Below are 21155 nucleotides of genomic sequence, written 5' to 3' on the forward strand. Positions count from 1 at the left end.
GTGTAAAGCACACTTAAGGTAAGGTCAGCATGATATAAGTTAAAGTGTAGAGATAGTCTGAAAAACAGTATCACTCCCTCCAGGGTAACTTAATGTGCTTTTTCAAGAAATGTACTCATCTTAACATACAGATCTCAGGAAAAGAGTTCACCAATATCAACATCTTAATATATCTCAACATATCCATTTTAAACCAAGAAATGCTCAGTTTCTGATTTCATCTTCTGGCCAAACCACACTGTACCGTGGTGCTGATGGGGCTTTCATCAATTCTGATTTGTCGGGACCCAGTTCAAACTTGTTAAATATTTTGACTATGACCACTGCTTTTAAGTGAGTGCTTATATTGCATTTTGTAAATAGTTATCTTAAAAGAACATGCCATATTATGTATTGGAAAGGAGTTAAACAAAGAATAAGTATAAATGTCCTTTAGTGCTACAAGAATTAATACAGAGCTATTTTTCACTTTTATGTCTGATAACATATAACCACATAAATTCAAAATTCAAAATTTCTAAGTAAAATTAGTAGGGAAGTTAAAATTTAGTCCAACATTAGTTTCATAGATAATGCAAAACATTTGTGTAAAATATGAAATTTATTATTTCACACAAAAATAGTCTTCAGAGAAAGACATTGAAAACTGTCTCCTTTCAGCTTATGTTCTGTTTTCAGACACATTAATTTAATCCAAGAACATATTTCAAAAAATCCAAATAAGTAAAACTTTATTTTTATTATAAATCATTATGCAACACTTGCCAATAAACTTACTTAATTTTATTTATCCATGGATCCAATTAAACAAAATTACAGAAGAACTTACGATTTATGAATACACTATATTAGTTATGGAGAAGCATGCATGTTGCAAGAGTATATTAATACACTGATGTTAATCTGTTTCTCAGTGAAAATTAATTTCATAATTCAGAGGATACAAAAAAATTCCATCATACAAAATTAAATGTTAAAACTAAATTATTCACCACTTGGAAAAAGGCATACATTAATTCTTAATCAATAATACTTTTTCCTTAAATCAGTTAATTTATAATCATAGCACAATAATGAAATAAACTTTGTTTCTTGATAGGGTTCCATAGCATTCAGAGTACTGAAATGAATAATGGAACAAATGGCTGTGTCAGATTATAGAATAACTCAGTCCCATACCTTGTCATACTGCATATAAAAACTATCAGACTTTGCAATTTAATATGGAAAGAAAACTAAAGTTTACAAACCTATACTCATTGTCCCCACATCCATCTACAGGTAATACAATCAGTCTCAGATGAAGTATCTTTTGTTAAATAAACAGCATCTTTTTGTTTGTTGTGGTTGTTGAATGCTCTTTGACCCCACGCCAAAATTTCATGGGTACCAATGATCTCTGATATAAGAAGGACTCATTACAAATCCTTCTCAAACGTGTGTCTGGTGTGGGTCCCAAGAAAGAATAAAAGCAACCACAAGATTTTTGTACTTTACTGCTGGACCCATTGTACTTAGAAATGGATGGCTCACCTCAAGGGCCAAGGTTTGAAAAAAATATCTTTAAGTAACTTGTGACAACAGCATACGAATCATTACAAACTGCTTTCTTTTAACAGTGCCTAATTTGCATTTTAATACACACATTCTGATAGAAATTGTCAAAAATCAAGTGATAAAGAATTTAAGAAAATTTAAATAATGTCACAAAATTATAACTGCCAAAACATAAAAGAATGGAAGTACAGTCATTAACAAATGTGTCCAGATGGTAGTTCGCTATTATCTTTCCTGATGACTTTGATCACCTAGAAAAACTGTTTTTAATTACAAAATAACATAATGTCCATTTAAGCTAATAATTGTATCAAGAAGCAGTATATAACTACATATATCTCTACATATCCCTCTCTCTGTATCTGTAAATATGTGTTGCAATGGCCAGTAGCTATAGAAGAATGTGAAAGACTTGTCAAAGAAAATGACCAATAATAACTTTCAGGTTAAAGAATTTTTTACTGATGATTTGTTTCAAGCTCTTAATGTAGAGATATTTTGCAAAATATGCAAATACATACTATTAACTATAGAAAAAATTAAATCTCTTCAACTTTTGTCACTCAATATGATGTCAAAAGTACCACAAATAAAATTACAAATGGCATTTAATATATGAAAAAATCACTTAATTTACTAGGATTCAACAGCATTTTACAGATATAATCTGTTGAAATGAAATATAAATGCAAAGATGGTTAAATTTGAGGAAATATATCCATAAATCCCACTGATTCATATATTCTATATTTTACAGATGAAGAAATGAGACTCATAAACTTAATTATATAGCTAGGAACCACACAGCAGTGAAGGACTGGAATTCTAAAATTTATACCCTTAATGAATAAATTAGGCTACTCCACAGGATAACAATGCATAAACCAGAAAGAAATTCCATAAACTGGTTAAACAAACACACATACACATGTGCACATGCACATACACACTTAGGATTAAAGTCTAGTATATAGGATAACAGAGTTACATGAACAAGGCAAAAAGAGAAATTTGATAAGTTACATGATTCTCAGCTTCCAATAAAAGAAACCTCTAGTTGTATTTTTTTAAATGCAGATGAGGATTAGTAGGAATTATGAACCAAGGGCCCAGAAAAATAAGCTAGTCCTTTTGGTTAGCATTCTATAAATCACCCAGATTACTAAATTCAGAATTATCTTAGAGGGATTCTTTTTCCTTGTCCATCATATCCAGTTGGATTTAAAGCCTTGTGAATTTCATCTCAGCAATATTACCCCAATTCAATTTCTCCTGTTATTTCTTCATCTATATCCTCGTTGGGACTTGGTTCCCTTATTTCTAAAATAACCACCCACCCCAACTTCAAACAAACAAGCAAAAATTGTCTCAGTAACATAATAAGTTTCTCTAAGATTTACTAGAAACTGTTAACTCTTTTCAAGTAAAACTTAGAAAAACAGTTTTAAAAATGTTAACTCTTTGCTCAAGAACATAAACATTTTCATATGTCTGACTGAGATAAATTAATTCCAAAGCTTTCATGTCTGGCAATGACCGATTTGCACTGTATCCTCCTTGAAAGTACTCTGTACCCTAGAGCAAAGGGATGGTTTTCTTGAAGGTGCCCAAGGCCTTTAGGGCTCCATGCTCCTTTTCTACTTCCTTCACTTTTACCCAGCTTCACCTGTTACTTTTAAAAATAGGTTATTTTCCTTCTCTATTCAGGCTTCACTGAAATTCAACAATTCAAACTATCAAGATGCATAAAGAGTATGTGTTTAGATGCATGTTGGGGTTAAAATATTCAAACTGATATAACTTGAAATGAATTAAATTTTAAAAGTTTAGATATATAAAACCATAAAACCCATAATCATAAGAAAAGTAGTTTGAACTTTGGAATACCCAAATTTGAGACAAACAGAAAATGTCAATTAAAATGATCTTTTGATTCTAACCAGTGAAATTAATAACCAAATGGAGCACTTTAGATATGTCATATGTCTAAAGTTTACCGTGCTTATGTACCACTGCTGTGTAGACAACTTAAGATTTGTCTAGGGTAGAAAAATCCTACTGAAAAATAAATGCTTTCTACAATATTTTTAATGTTATTTTTCAGTGAACTTTTGTTTTGCATGTCCTTTCTAATTCTTAGGATTGTATTATACACACACACACACAAACACACACACACACATATACATAGAATCTGTGGAAGATGCTCTATTCATAGACCATGCTCACAATTATGAATCTCATATATTCCTAGCCATAAAAATATTAGAGGCCTCTAAAAATCAGCTGAAATATCAATATTCTTTGAATGAATTTGACCTACTTTACAAATAATACTTTTTTATTTGCAATTGAAAAACAAATTAACAAAAAAAGATGGAAGAAAAGGAGGGAATCCATTAAAGGACCCCAAAGCACTGGCCTCTGTAATACTAAATGTATGAGTTAGAAAAGGAGAAAAGTGTATAGTTATGTTACTAATTGAAGAGTGTATGCTTATCTATTTATGTAAAGTCAGAATCTAGGGTTTAAATCATGGAATGTATGTGTTTTTATTTTTTTAAAATACTTGAATGCATGTATTTGGACCAATTTATGCACATTTGTTAATAAGTACATTAGAGAAATAGAGGAAAACTTTATTCATACTTTATGAAGAAAACCTACATTTATTAGTTTTAATGCATTTCAGGTAGAATTAAAGATTCTGATCTTAACATAGGAAAACATATTATGGTGCCAATTTGACCTCAAATATAGGAAATCAGAAAGATTTAAGAAATATCTCATTGCTGGTAGTTTATTCCTCACGTTTTCTAGAACAGAGATGATATTAAATAGAATTTCCTGCACTGTACAGTCTACCTAAGGCATGCTTCTAATGTAAATGACAGTTGAAAGATTAGAAACGATACTAAACTCGGTTTCATATTTCCCCTGTCTCTCAGCCTTTGACACTGTGTAGAAATGACACGCAAAATTGACTCTGTTTTTCCATAGCAGGTAGCAAAATCCTGTACTTGCGTTGCCCTGACAATTTGTCAAACCATTAGTTTAAATTCTTCTTGCCTCTCTTTCTACGCACAATTGAACACAAATGATCCTTATCCCTTGATGATATGACTTTTAAAAGTTTGCTTCTTGATATATTAATATACACACTCTACAGAAAATTTGAGTAATGTGAAAAATAATTATTGCTTATTCACAAGAGATCCTCTTTTCAGATGTACTATCTTCCATCTTTAATGCACATAGAGTTCCTTTTGCAGCTTGTGGTTGATTATCATAAATTAATACTACATCAAAAATATCTTTTCATTCAAAAATAAGTCTAAATGCAGGAAACCTCATTGAAGTAAAATCTCGTTGAAAGGCTGTGATACATTAGAGATATACACTTACTATGACCACATTTCAAATGTTGTTCTTAATAGCCTTCAGTGAAAACATTGGCTCATGGATAGTGAATCTGGTAGGACTTGTTTCTCACCTGAAGTGATTTTCAAAGATAAATGTGGTCAATTGTGTCTTCAATTTAATTGTGAAAATGTACTCCATCAGGAGTGGGAATGAGGAAGGCACAAACATCAAAGAATTTCAGTTAAAAGAAAACCACAATTAGCTTTTGGATTATCTGGGAGCTAATTAGTATACTCAAGTTGGTACTGAAAGTCTCTATTTGTGCCATGTTGAAAACAGTGGATTGGAGGAGATGAGGGCTGAGGACTACAGAAGGACCCACACTGGGTGGTCAAACTTAGACCGGGGCGAGTCAGCAAGGTTGAAGCTTAAAAGAACAGGGCTCCTGGGCAACATACATGGTGCAGTGTATACTGCTCGGGTGATGGGTCCGCCAGGATCTCACAAACTACCACTAAAGAACTTACTCATGCAGCCAAATACTACCTGTACCCCAATAACTTATGGAAAAAAAAGAACAGGACTCCTGGAAGGCAGCATGACATCTCTCTTCTACCAACTGGTGTCTTTCTTCACATGATCTAATGATTGAACACTAATTTACCATTAATTTTCAAATCAACTAATTTATTTTTGAATAATAAAATTAACTAGTCTCTCTTAAAGGCAATGCTATAACATTCAGTTTTATTTTGTTTTTTCATCTTAAATATTACTTAATGAGTTAAGACCAATACAAGTGGCACAACTGAGGTTTGGAAGTTATATCTGTAATAAAATATTTATATGGTATTGTAATATGGAATAACAAGTATATCATGCTCAACAAAATACATAAGTTTATATTAAAGAAATTTCATACTCAATACATTTTTACTATTTGAAAATCCATTCTTCACATTTTTAAGAAAAAAGGGCAAAAGTTACTTATCCACATTAATAAGGGCATCCAATAATAATTATTAGGAGAGTTCACTAGTAATAAATTATATGATAACTGTTGAAGACAGTACTCTTATGCTCTAAAATATTTTTTGACTTAAAGATGTATCTATTCTCCACACTTCCTTCTTTATCTGGAGGTGCTAAGGACTGGAACTAGCAGCCATGGAGACTTTTTAAAAAGGAATAAACAATATTTCAAATATAATAATGATACCATATACGCTATAATAAATAATCTTAAGAAAAGTCAGGTTATATATTATAGTACATATCTAGTTAAATGCATTTTATTTTTATTAGATAGTAAACTAAAGAAAACAATGATTAAAGACTTCATCTGGTCAAAAAAAGTTTAACTTGTAAAATTATTACACAGGAAATTATGAAACACCAACTGTATACATGGGGCAGACGTATTTATTTAAAATGGTTAGTATGAATTGAGCAGTTGCAGATCTGATCAAACAACTTAATTACTTACTACTTTATCAATAATCAGTTTGCTGCTCTAAAAGAAAAAGAGTGATCTAAAACACATGTTTTAGACACAACTATTTACAGAATGCATTGGTTTAGATTTCTGCTATATGATGAGCACATAGGAAAGAAGTGTCTAGTTATTACTATCAAAATAAATAGAAATCTATGGAAAATCATTTTTTGCTATAATAGTTGAGGCTAACAGGAAAATATCTTCAATAAAATATAAATGATATTAGGCATTTGTATAAAAACAAACTTCATTGTGTATTTAATGACATTTATTGCAAAACATTTTAGTAGAGAGGGATGGATGTAAAATTATAAATATATTTTTGTCACTTACCTCTCTTAACATTTCTGCTTGTACTGGTGGGCTTATCTGAAGGACACGGGCAATGTCCTTCACATTTGACTGAGATCTGTTTTCCTAAGACACATGCCTGATATTCTAGTTTGCACTGTATAAAAAGAGGAAAAAAAAGTAATTCAAATGCTTTAGTTATATCAGTAGAAACTCAAGAAATTTTTTAGAAAGAAAGGTAATTTTTATGCATATAATTTGGAGATTTTTCTACGAGGTAATGCATCTCCAATACTAAAGTGCAGTTTTACACACTTATGTAGTGTACCACTGCTCCATAAAGAAGGCAGAAATGCAGTTGCCTTGAGTATCATTTTAGTGAACAATCACTGAGAAATATAGTAGTTTTAAAAGTCCTTCTTAGTTTGCCAGATCTATTACATGACATGAATAGAAAATTTTAGAATCAAATGGAGAGAGGCATTACATAGAGTTTGACAGTACATCTCGAGCTTCTTAAATGTAACCTCGGTTTTGGTTACTTAAAGTAAGCATGTCTTCTCTTACTTATTGAACTCTAAGTTTTGGCTACAGAGTCTCTATGCATCAGTCTTTAGCCAGTGGCTTACACAGCATCAAATGGCCCATCTTATATCACCCTAGGCAAAGAATTATAAAATATATATTCATAAATTGATGTGTTCATCAAATAGTTCTATAGTTTCTTGTGGTTTCCCACAAACATAGCACTATAGCTCAAACACACATTCATACACATAGAGAACAAACATATATATTTACATACAAAATAAATCAAATATTTATGTAGCCTTTATATAATATACTCTGTGTGCATATATATTTCACACATATTTTTGGTGTGATGATGTGCTTAGTGTCTCTCTAATCCTTGTGTGCAAATAGTTTTTAGACTGAACTTCCCATAGGTCTTACATTGGAATTAATGTGCATTTGTAATAAGATATTGTCACCTAAGAATGTTTCTACAAGCCCCAGACCTTATTTCACTTGTTTTACAAAAAACAGTATAGCATGCCTCGCTTCTCTCCTGTGGTGCTTGTATGACCACAGGATTGAAAACAATTAAGACGGTGATGACAGTGCATTTCTGATTCCACCACACATGTAATGGAAAAGGATAAATAAGTGGTCTAGAAGAGAGGAATGCCTGAATCTAAATTTTCTGCGTACCATCTTCTAAAAGTGACATTTAGGGCTAGTTGCTCAAATGTTTTTAGCCTCAATTTTCCCATTAAAAAATCTGGGGTAATGATACCTAATTTCCAGAGTTTTAAGAACCAAACAGACAGTTTTTCCCCATGCAGTGGCTATCATGAACCAGGCTCTCGGTAAATGCTAGTAAAAGCTGAATACTCTTAAACAATTAAAAATATTATGACACATGAGATTTTCATTTGCTTGCTAACTTCTTAGTTTAGTTTTAGTTGCGTTTGGCTTGATTTGTTTTGTAAACATTACTCCTGGTAGAATTTTAAGCCTAAGTATCTTTCATTTATTTCTAAGACAATATTTTATAACTGCATATTTGACATGATTAAAAATTATACTCCCAGTTATGTGGTCAATTTTAGAATAAATGTGATGTATTGCTGAGAAGAATTTATATTCTGTTGATTTGGGATGGAGAGTTCTATGGATAGATGTCTATTAGGTCTGCTTGGTCCAGAGCTGAGTTCAAGTCCTGAATATCCTTACGAATTTTCTGTCTCGTTGATCTAAGATTGACAGTGGGGTGATAAAGTCTCCTGCTATTATTGTGTGGGAGTCTAAGTCTCTTTGTAGGTCTCTAAGAACTTGTTTTATGAATCTGGGTGCTCCTGTATTGGGTGCATATATATTTAGGATAGTAACTCTTCTTGTTGCATTGATCTTTTTACCATTATGTAATGCCCTTCTTTGTCTTTTTTGATCTCTGTTGATTTAAAATCTGTTTTACCAGAGATTAGGATTGCAACCCCTTCTTTTTTTTTTTTTTTTTTTTTTTTTTTTTTTTTTTTTTCTTTCCATTTGCTTGGTAAATCTTCCTCTATCCCTTTATTTTGAGCCTATGTGTGCTCCATCTTTTAAGAGTCAATAATTATCTTCCTACTCTAAAAGAAATAGATCTTGCTAACTAAAGTAATATGACTTCTTTAGTGGTTACTGCCATAATTTACTCAGAGAAAATGATTTTAAAATTAAATAGGGTAGACTTTCTGGCTCCAATCGACAAATGTACCAGTGACTAATTTAATTCAGCTTCAGCTGATATCAAGAAGCACTGAATGCACCCAATAGCTAATCAGATTACTCATGTCTCTACAATATTTTTATTTTTTCTTGTCAAGTAACTCCTTAATGGACAGTTGAAATTCTTAACTAGCCTTGTGACAAATGATTAAAAATTATTAAGGACTTTGAACATGTTTATAGTAGCATATTGAACCTTTCAAGAGAACAAAACATTTTCAATGGTATCATTATTTTTCATTATTCAATGCTTCAAAAATTTAAAAAAAATGATTTTGTCAGTAAAATCACAGTGCATTTTTAAATGTAATTAAAAAGTCCAACATCTAATCAAAAGTAGACATAAATAGTTAAGCAATTATGAATGTTTTAATGAAAGCCAAATGAATTATATGAAAGTTTGGAACTTCAAATTTAATATTCTGCACTGTAACTTCTGTTAACTTAATATTTCAGAACCCTGACCTGGCTCATATAATAATTCTGATTCATGACATAATTTAAGAAAAGTTCAGGAGCAACTGTTAGTGGTATATGAGCAGACAAAGCCAAAAGTCAATATTAATTTTAACAAATATTAAATTTTATCATTTTAATATATGTTTATCTCCCTTCATAGATGTATTATACCACACTCATTTATGCTTTAAACGTAGTTTATTTAGCAGTGATTTTTTAAATATAAAGAACATAAAAGCCTGGCAAATATTTGAATGAAAAACAAACATACAACAACTATTAGTTTATTAATAACAGGAATCACATTTTCTGCCCAGAAGTTGATGAGTCATTTTTTACATCGTTAGGCACTAGGAAAATAACTTACAAGAGAATTACATAATCTTCATAAAAATTTGATTAATCTTCATAAAAATATGTTTCACCTTTTAGCTTTCTTTGTCAAAATTACAATTTAAACATTTCAAAGCTGTCTTTATGATTTTCAGGAAATGATAAAACTATAGCTTTGCAAAAGTTTCTTCGTATGTGAAATGATTTCAGAATGATTCTACTCAACAACTTTTTTCTATGCATTTCTATGAAGAATAACAGAATCAGATGCATAGCAAATATGCCTTTTGTATATAATCATATGATTTTAGCTACTTTTTATCAGAAAGCTACTTAGTTTTACTCACCTATGAATTAATTTTGGAAAAAAATTCCATGGAGAATTTTACTCAAGAATATTAGGACATTAAAAATGCTACTTTGAAATATTTTTTAGCTATATCCACTGATTGAATTCTAATTAATAATGTTCAATTTACTTAATTATCACAAAGCTGAAATATTTATAAAGGTATATGTGAACTAAAATATCACATAAAGGCCAAGCTCATTAGTCTATAATTACCAAAAAATGCAAATACTGTAGTGACAGACATGATTAATGCATTCCTGATTATCTAAGACCCCGAGTATTGAGATCACTTAAGTTATGAGTTCTTGTGAAAAGCAAGCCTGCAGATGATTTTGACACTAGTCACGGAAAGTTGTTTTATAGTCATTTATTTAATAAGAGGTTTGAAGAAGAAAACATGATCATATTATTGGAGAAAAATGCAGCATATGGAAAAGATCCCAACTTCAGGGTCAGCAAACACTGAGACAGGCTGTTGTTACCAGTTTTCAAGCTGATGAAATCATCATGGCCCTGATATATGGCTTAGAGCAGAGGTTTTCAGCTGGGGATAATTTCGCTCCCCCCTTCTTGGGGACATTTGAGACATTTTTGTTTGTTACAACTGGAGGCAGAAGGGAGAGTGAGTGTTTCTGGCATCTACTAGTTAGCAGCCAGGAATGCTGCTAAACATCTTACAATGCACGGAACAGTCCCCACTGCCAGAATAAAGATTTATCTGGCCTCAAATGTCAACAGTGCCTAGATTGAGAAGCCTTGATTAGGCATTAGTCTACTGTAATGCAATGAAACGGTTAATTCAATTCTCAAACTCTCTTACATATTTCCCTTCAGAATTAGGAATTTTTTCTCGGGCATTCACTAAAGTAATCCATATAAAATAACAGTTCTACAAACCAACTGCCAATAACGATTCTACAAACCAACTTAATTATCTAGAGAAACAAGAAAATACAAATCAGCTAAAACAAGAAAATATACAGTTGACAATGGCCTACTTTTGTGAAGGCACCACTATATGTCAAACACTGTGTTAAGCAGTTTAGATGTATTATTCTTTTGATCATAAAAATAAGATAGACATATTTTTACAACACATTTTTCAAATGAAGTTTAGAGAGCTTATGCAACTGATAAAAAAATATATGGCTGAAATGGTATTCAAGCACTATTTTATAGTTCTAATGTAGAACAAGTACATAATCCGCAGAGAAATAGCAGCAATGTTATTTTTCTTCTGGTAGCGATACAAGTTTTCATTCAAGTGAAAAAAAATCAGAAAATACGGAATGTCATGAATCACTTTTTTATTCCCCATTTTAATCTCTCTTGGACGGACTAATGTATTATAGTTTTAATGCCTTAAATAGCCAATATCAAAGCCATGCTTTGAACTCTCATAAACAGCATTCCTCATAGTCAGCTGCAGCCAACCCTTTCCCAAGAAAACACCGTTCACTAAGGTTCTTCTGATCCCTATTGAATGGTGTTTCCCATTCAAACATAACCACAAGAGGAAATGAAGACTCCAGTCTTAAATCCATTTGTTCATTCAATCAGGATATATCATTTACACAGAAATGCCTTAATTGCAGCATACGTACACACACAGGAAGTTAACCCCAGTAACCGCGTTAAAAACACTCTGCACCACAGTGGACACTACACTATTGTTCTCTCTGTGAAACACTCTACATTTCATCATGGAATAACACCCTGCTTCACTGGAGGAGCATTTCCTTTTCTCACCAGAAACTTGATTTCAAAAAACTTCTTTTTATATTACAAAATGTTATATTAATAATATATCATACTGGCCTCACAGCAGGGAAGGAAATTCTTGTACCACAGAGCAGGTGAGAGTCATTTTCCTGCTTTCTTAATTCAATCAGAGGCAAGAGAGGCAAGCCCCTTGCAAGGACAACACTAGAGATGTGAGCATAGGTGCTCCCAGGCAAACTGAAAATGAGAAATGGACCCACAGAGTCCCAAGAATATTAAAATTCTTAATTCAAGCAGTCTCTAAGGCTCACAGATATGCAAGTTAATTTTTCATTATACCTTATGCTTCAAACTTTAGGCATTCAAGATAGCATCTAGAAACTGGGCATTGTAAAGGAGTAGTTGAATTTAAGCTAACTAAGCTGAGATGAGGGAAGTAAGGACACTACAATCCAGGCTAGTAAGTGCGTAATCCTTGTCATGTAGTCACGGACAAGTTAAAATACTTCCAGTTCGTAACCAGATTAACCGACCAAGGAGAACTGCCAGGAAAAAAAGTAACAAAACTATACCTAACCCTTAACTTGCTAAACACATTCTCTCATATGTACTATATCCTTTGGACCAGTATATCTCTAATTTTCCAAACAGGAACTATTAGTACGAATATTTTATTTTTCTCCCAAAGCTAAACACATCTTAAAATACTCTGCAAAAATTTCGCATTTGACACAAAGCTCACAATAGCCTGGAGTGGCATATAAGAAAATGTCAAAAAGAAAACAACTGGACACATGGATGATCCTAAACTTCAAAATGTGGTAATAAATTTTAAAAATTGAAAGACCAAAAGGCTAGTAGATTTATCTTATAATAATTTGATTTTATTTGTTTAATTAAACTTTGTCATTCAAATCAAAATTCTTGTTTAAATTACTATGGATTCATGTTGCTTTCAATTAAAATAGCTTCAAGTAAAATAAAATCTATAAAATATGTTGTTTAATGATTTGTATGATACATATGATTAATACAATAATTTTTACTTACTCTTACCTTACTTTTTAATTATTTATCTTAGTATGTAATACGAGCTTTGTCAAATAACGACTAATAGGATGTTTCAAAGAGATACAAGTGTTGTTAAAAATAATAAAAAATAAGGTGAGAATAGAAGGTCATGAGGATAGCATTTCAGAAGAAATTAATTTTACAGATATAAATGATAGTCAAATTTTTAAAAGAATGGGAGTAAGCAACAAGGGATGCACTGTAAAAAAAAAAAATGTAAAGAGCGGAAAGATTCAGGGCAAAAGGTTAAATTTAGCTAACAAGAGAAAAGACTTTGAACACTTCAAAGCAGTAGATTATTTCAATGGTTACCCAAACATAAAAATACTGACGTGTGATAGCTTGTACATACATTTCAATGTCTATGTGGTTTACATAACTTAATTGTTATATTGACTGCTTTAAAATACATAAAACATGAAGAAATTCCTTGTTTATTATGCTTAAGAAATACCAAGGGATTATTTTAAAACACGTACTATTTTTATAACCAAGATACCTGTTAAATGATCAATGGTCCCCAAGCCGTTTTATGCACTGGTAGCAATAGTACATTTTGGGATTTCTAAATGTGAAAGATGGGCAAGAGCTGGTGAATTTAGCTTTGACACAGTTATACGGACACATAAAACGTTGTGTTTCCTCTGTGTAACGTCTCCCCTTGAGTAAATCTGAGGGATTAACCTAAAAAGCCATGATTTCCTACGCCTTAAAATGCCCTCGGTTGACTCACTTCAAGAAAATTTGTACATCTGACACCAGGGCCCAGAACACACATTTGGGAAGGAGAAGTCCTGGGAATGGTGGCATAGTGAAGAGGAAGGAACTGTTAATCAGAGCGGTTAAAACATTAAGAGTAAGTTTCTATAGGAGAAGTGGGTATAAAAAGGAAGAATCACGAGGTTAACATGAACCAGAGAGTGGAAACAAACTAGTCAACCATTCAAAGGTTAAAAATACATTAACTAGTTAACCATTCAAAGGTTAAAAATACATTAAATAATTGTAAAAAACAATAACTATCTTTCTAGGATTCACATGCACAAAAACACACCTGGAACCATTTCTATAGGCACCTTGTGTATTTATATTGTGGAGAAACACAAAATATACTCAACATGAGATTATACTGATCTCTCCAACTCCATTTGTCAAGAGGAACACACTCTGGGTTATCAATCTCAGGGGAGAACCCTACACACTTCTGTCTATTGCATCCTAACATGGGAGTCACCAAGAGAAACTTTCACAAGGCAGCCCTGGAAGAAACAATGCTTTATTCACTTGGGGAAGAGACAGAGCACGATGGGCTTCAGTGTGTTTGTGCCCTGCCCTCACCCATGGCTAATGGACCCTCCAGCAGCTGACACAAGGCAACTGATGCGCACCCATTTCCTGCTGCAGTAGAGGGACCCATCCTTTCTTACATGGAATCTGAAAACCTGAAAGCTTTGGGCCTGCCTGGGGGCCACACAGGTGCATGCTTAAGCAGAACAAAGGAATACTCATTACATTTGAAACAGGAAGGGATACTCCCACACAAGGTGCTAATACAAGCACAGATGTGTGGCCTTCCTATCTCTCAGTAAGGAAGTGTTCCAGGCTCATGGCCCATCTTTATATGGATGATTGGGGGTCAAAAGACTGCACATGAGATTACCTTCCCCAATGCCATTCCAACATATCAGCATTCTTTGCCGCTTGCCTTTTTCCATGTTTGTAAATATTTTCTCCGTGAATGAGAAACTTACATTTAGTTATATGTTCAACCAATTTTCTTAAATGTCCAATAGCATCAGTCTTACATTCTTGCTGCCTTCTTCTGTAGTATAAAAATTCTAGGAACGTTTCCAACTACATGGCCCATGTTCTTAAATACAGGTAGGTTTACCATCAGGACTATATTAGAGAGCTCAACCCTTCCCCCCTTCACCAGTCGGGGGTCCCTCTGATTTACTTTGAGTCAGGGAGGGCAGGGGAAAATATTAACTTTTTTTTCCCCTGTAGCTCCATTAATTACTAAGATTACTAAAATCTCACTGTGTGCTTATGAGATATGACAGTTTGTAAAAATTGCTTTATATATCTTGAGACTATTTTATTATACACTTCCATGATTGGAACTATTGTATCAGACTTTCCAGTTAAATTAACATACTAATCATTATGTAATAATTATCTCTGCCATTTTCTATGGCATTTATGTGAAAATCTAGTTTGTCTAATATTAATAGAGCTGCCCTATTATTGTGTAGTGTTGGGGGACAAGTACCCAATGTATTGCTGTATCTTGTGGGAACAGAGACACTGGCAGCCTTTTGTTCTGTATTATCTATTCAATTTTGTTTGTTTAGGAAATATAGTTGCAAGGCAGAGGTAGTGTCTCCTTCTGGAGGAGAGGGCAGGGTTTTTTTCTGTCCAGTAAAACAAAGATAATGTCTCTGCATGGGCAAAGATTGGGCAGGATTGTTTGCAGTCTTTTAGAAAATATTGGGATTTCCTTAGCTGCAACACAAAATCAATGTGTGAAGAACATCAAACTATGCCATTGTGCATTACCCCTGCAGGACTTGTGGAAAGAACTGACACGAACATCAAAGATTATGCTGCCTGTGCATTAAGTACAATATTCCTTTGTTTCTGACCCAGGGTATTATGTCTTCTGCCAACCTCCAAGAAACTGCAGCATCTTGCAAATAGGATACAATTTTCAAATCCTTCACAATTCTAGTGGTTTTTGGCAATGGCAATGAGATGCTGGCTGAGAAGTGGCTTTCTGTAAGTGAAAGAACAGAGGTCCCATAGACCATATTAGAAGATCCACTAGTGAATTCTTTCACCCAAATCATGAACAAGGGTAGTGAAAGACTCACCCATATTCTCTGTCATTAAAAGTTTCAAGCCTAGTCTGGGTGCAATGACTTAGGCCTATAATCCCAGCACTTTGGGAACCCAAGGCAGGAGGATCACTTGAGGCCAGTAGTTTGTGACCAGCTTGGGCAACATAGTAAGATCCTATCTCTACACAAAAATTAAAAAAAAAAAAAAAAGTGGCTGGGCTGGTATTGTGCACCTGTAGTCCAAGCTACTTAGGAAGCTGAGGCAGGAGGATCATTGAGCCCTGGAATTCCAGGCTGCAGTGGTCTGATTTTATCAATGCACTCCAGCCTGTGTGGCACAGCAAGATCCTGTCCCTAAAATAGAAAAAAACAAATTTTTTCATGTCTGGACAGTAGGTTTGGTTCAGACTGTTCCAATGATGCTTTGGTTGGTTATTGCTCACTAATCTCTGGGCAGGGAGAGGAAGGGTTGTTATCTTGACAGTGGGTCAAGGTTTCTCCCTCTCCAAGTGAGACAGAAGGTCCAGTATACTCATTCACATACACTGAAGAACTTTGCTATAGGGGGTGACTCAAGCTTTTAAGACTGTGTTGGATGCAGGCACCCAACCCAAGTCACAGTTATATTTGGTTCTGTTGGAGAGGGGTGGCACAGCATTCAACTGGTAGGGTTTGGGCAGGGTTTACACTATGAAAAGTAATAAGGAATGTAAGCCAACATGACCTTTCATGTGAGGCTTTTGGGGCCAATTCAATGCATGCTATTCTTGCTTCCACATCTGAATTCACATTAGGTAGCAATGTGCTATGTATTTGTGCTTTTTTATCCGGTAAATGGTAGAAGAGATTATCCCTTACCATGAGCGAGCCAAGATCCATGTGTAAAGTTTTCTCATGGGAGGTGGAAACCTCTTATCATTTGCCACAAATAGATGCGTATAACTTCATACAATGGTTTATTTCGTGTGTCAATCTGAATGGGCTAAGGGATACCATATAGATGGTCAAACATTATTTCTGGGCATGACTATCAGGATGTTTCCAGAAGAGACGAGCATTTGAATTGGTGGACTGAATACAGAAGACCCTCTCACCAATGTGGGTGGGCATCATCCTATTGGTGGAGGTCTGGATAGAATAAAAAAGGCCAAGGGAGTGCAAATTGCCTCTCTCTCCTTGAGACATCTATCTTCTGCCCTCTGACATCAGCACTCGTTTCTCTCAGGGTTTTGGACTTACATCTGGGACTTACACCATCTGTCCCTTGACTCTCACACCTTGGGCCACGGACTGAATTACATCATCAGCTTTCCTGACTTTCCTGCTTGTAGACAACAGATCTTGGTACTTGTCAGCATCCATTACCACGTGACTCAACTCCTATAATAAATCTCCTCATCTCTCTCTCTCTCTCTCTCAATATATACATATATGGGTTGTAATTCTGTGGATAACGCTAACAGACCTTAAATGCCTAAAGCTTTTCCTATGCAGATGATACTCTGTGGTTTGTCAAGTCCAAAGTCTCAATCTCAATGACTCTGACTGCAGTATTATTACACCTCTGTCAGAAGAGATAACTGATAAACTCTAACAAAGTTTGGCATCTGTTCAGTATATTTCTTTTCTTTCTGTTTTTTTTTTTTTTTTTGAGACAGAGTCTTGCTCTGTCGCCCAGGCTGGAGTGCAGTGGCATGATCTCGGCTTACCTCAACCTCTGCCTCCCAGGTTCAAGTGATTCTCCTGCCTTAGCTTCCTGAGTAGCTGAAATTACAGGCGCCCACCACTACAGCTGTCTAATTTTATTTTTAGTAGAGATGGGGTTTCACCATGTTGGCCAGCCTAGTCTTGAACTCCTAACCTCATGATCCGTCTGCCTTGGCCTCCCAAAGTGCTGGGATTACAGGTATGAGCCACTGCTACCGGCCCCTGTATACTATATTTCTTAGGGCTTTGTGAGTGGATTTACAATGCTCATCTCTCCAACTGTGAAGAAAAACTGCTATCTCTTTGATTCTTATCACCAAAATGTGGACCCCAAACCTTACTGCATTCTTTGGGTATTGGAGAGAGTATACTCTCTACTTAGGCATTCTCCTTGGTCCTTTACAAGTCAACTAAACCAACAGGCTGATTTGCAAGCCACCCCACAAGCTGTGTCACATCTCCTACCTGTGGGGCTCCACAACCCTAATGAGCACCTTTAGCTACAAATCTCTACTGAGACTTTTTCTGGTAATGCTATTGCTGTTCCAGTTTTACCAGCTGACTCTGACAGCATCACTGTACGATTTAAAACCAATATGTGTCATATGTTTAGCTCTTTGCACTACTTGCAGTCTGACAACAGTGCACCCTTTATAACCAAATCTTCTCAGTCATGGGTTGACCAGCAAGGTATACAAGCACTTTCAATGCTCCTGACCATCCCAAGAATCTGATATTGTTAGGCATTAGGATTGGCTCTTAAAAAATAAACTCAGAAAGATTTATGTCTTTGCCTCCCTCACCTTCACATGATTCACACACCTTAGTAAGGCAATTTGGTCCCTGAATTTTGCTGTCCCCAGAAAAGGAGTATACCCTCTCACTGGCTCCTGGGTAGCAAATAAGATGAAAGGAGGTTATATATGCCTATTTTAAACATTGAGGATTTCTCTTTACTTCCCCTAACAGCAACTGTAGCCTGGCCTGGTTGCTGCACCCTCCAGTTGGCAGCCTGTCCAAACGGGGCCTTAGGGATTTAAACTCAGTTGTGGATCACACTGCTCTTTGATTCCACTGACAGTAGCCCACGCAGGCCACAGTTGAAAACATAATGGGTCTCTCTTTATAAAACTTCCCCTGTCCCTCCTAATAGACTCTTATGGATAAAATGTTCTTGTGTAAAGTTTAGGAGTTGATGGAAAGAAAGAAAAATTTTAGTGACCATAATGGGACCCACTAATCTTGTGGTGATAGAAGGGGAACAACACCAGGTATTCCTGGAGAGGGAACACCTTAGACTGTGAAATAAATAGAGGGACAAGAAACATTCATGAGCTTTTGTTTTTCCAAGTCACCCTGACATCTTTCCTCCCCAAGGAAAATGCCCTTGTATGTCTCCCAAAGTGTTGCAAGTGTCTTAAAGTTAACTGCGTGTTGGATCTGACTTCCCCAGACATTCATTTTTCCATTTCACTCAACCTCACCAGAGAAGTCTAGAAACAAGAGATGGCACCAGCTCCTGAACCTCCCATGCAAATCACCTGTCAACACCATCAGACATCTTTCCCACCTCCCATCTCATTCTATGGGGTGAATGAATGCTACTAGTCTGGTTGTTAGAAAAACCAAGACAAATTAGGCACACTTCCTTCAAGCTATCACTCTAAAAACAAGGAGTAGAGTCTTTTATTCTAACTGAATTGGGAAACCTGAGATCTGACAGCAGGCTGGAGAGCCGTATTTGACACACTGTCAATCTATGTCCCATGAACCATATAGGTCCCACCGGCAGAGTAACATCAGTTTTAACAACAATTGCTTTCCAGGGCACCATATGCACTATTAGCATTGTACTTCTGGAAAGGAAACCAGGCATTAACTTGTTTTTGTACTGAAAATAGAGTGACATACACCTCAGGGGTGGTCTTAGAGACCCTCATCTACTTTAGGAAACAGCACCAGTAGATAACGTGGTCCTCAGCTAACTCAGGAGCTCTCTCTAAAATTAATTTATCACAGGTGACGTATTTCCAAGTGTGACACCAGGCTCATTACTTATGGACACCTTGCAGGAAGTTCGTTTTGTAAGAGGATGTATGCAATTAGAAAAATTGATAATAAGTGTTTCACTAACAAATTTTGTGAAGTGAAGTGAGCAGTGACAGGACGTTGTTTCTGAAAGGCATTCAGGTCAGTCCCAGTCCACTGACCAGATATTTTGGATGACACAATTGTCCAAGATGCCTCTCTGTAGGTCAAGTAGTGACATCTATGCAATCACTAGTGTATCCTGCTGTACCTGACTTAATTCCACAGGCCAAGTAGAAAGGCCAAGAAAAAACATAAGGCAAAAGTCACCTTGGATGTATAAGGTAGATCTGGATGATTTATGTGATGTGTCCAGGAGGCTGGCTCTGAGACCCTGGAGTGGGGGGTCAGAGACACTGCTGAGATAAATTTTGCTTGCAGGTTTGTATCATCCTCCTTCTTAGAGTTCCCTTCATGATATCCTTAATTAAAGGCTACATGAGATAAATTGAAGAGATTTGGTTCAAATACATGTTGATGGAGTGGCCTACGTAGAGGAACATTCTCTAGAAGCCAAGATGTGGAAACAAAGGGCAGATACTGTTTGGAGGCAGATCTCCTGGGTTCACTCACATTTTTGCACATCATGCAATCAGAGGCACTGACAGCTGTTTTTCTGTGCACTCTTTTCAAGGATGTTTATGTAGCAGACGGACTTAGAAGGTATTTCCTTCTGAAATACTAGCTTTTGAACTTTTAAAAATTTTCTTTCAATACTGTAAGTGTACATTTCCACTGTTTTTTGAATCACATTAATCTTGCTGAGATGCTTTTTGTTGGTATAATGGTACGGTATTTTTGGTAGGTAATATGGCTTTTCTGTCTGGATGGACTTTACTTTGGTAATCTCTCATTTTACTGTAACATATCTAGACTTGAGTTTCTTCTTATTTATCTTATTTGGCATACACTGTGTTTCCTATACTTGTGGAATCATGTATTTCATCACTTCTGGATAATTCTCAACCAAATTATCTTCTAATATTTTCTCTGAGTTATTACTTCGGATTACTCTTTCTATATTTCATATTAAACTTTGGATACTTTTTCATTCTACTCTACAGTCTACATATTCTACCTTTTAGGATAATTTTTCAGAAATACATATGTATATGCATGTACACACATATTATATATAATATTTGCATATATTGCACACATATGTTATATATGATACATACATATATTAGTTTATTATTGTATGTTACATACATAATACATGTACATGTACACACATATATATAAGTTGTAGTTCATTATCTTCAAGTTCATCTAATCTGCTGTTTAATCTACTGACTTAATTTTTAATTAAATAATATTTTAATTAAATAAATGCTATTTGGTTCTTTTAAAAGCTGAGTATTTTTTTTCTGAAAGTATGTTTGGTATTGCTTGAATATTTCAATATCATTTTTAAATTTTTAAATGCTTCATACATTAATATATATTATAAAGTTGATGTCTGTTAAGGAGCTGAGAACATTTAAGGGATTCCCCCGATACTTGGAAACCTCAATATATACTTTCTCTGTAGAAATCTATTATGAATTCAAACTTCTAAGGATTCCACAGAGTTTGTTCTGCCAACTCAAATTCACAAGCA

General features: G+C 34.7%; 1 protein-coding gene across 2 annotated transcripts in view; it reads right to left on the reverse strand.

The window, feature by feature from the left end:
* SPOCK3 (SPARC (osteonectin), cwcv and kazal like domains proteoglycan 3) overlaps positions 1–21155 on the reverse strand; it is a 490780-nt gene that overhangs the window by 134379 nt on the left and 335246 nt on the right. For both annotated transcript variants that reach the window (XM_033215626.1, XM_033215625.1), the window contains one exon: positions 6752–6866. In XM_033215626.1, the coding sequence (XP_033071517.1) occupies positions 6752–6866 (115 nt within the window). The remainder of the gene's footprint in view (positions 1–6751; positions 6867–21155) is intronic.

The sequence above is a fragment of the Trachypithecus francoisi genome, unplaced genomic scaffold, assembly GCF_009764315.1.
Source record: "Trachypithecus francoisi isolate TF-2019V2 unplaced genomic scaffold, Tfra_2.0 Lachesis_group1, whole genome shotgun sequence".
Classification (NCBI taxonomy): domain Eukaryota; kingdom Metazoa; phylum Chordata; class Mammalia; order Primates; family Cercopithecidae; genus Trachypithecus; species Trachypithecus francoisi.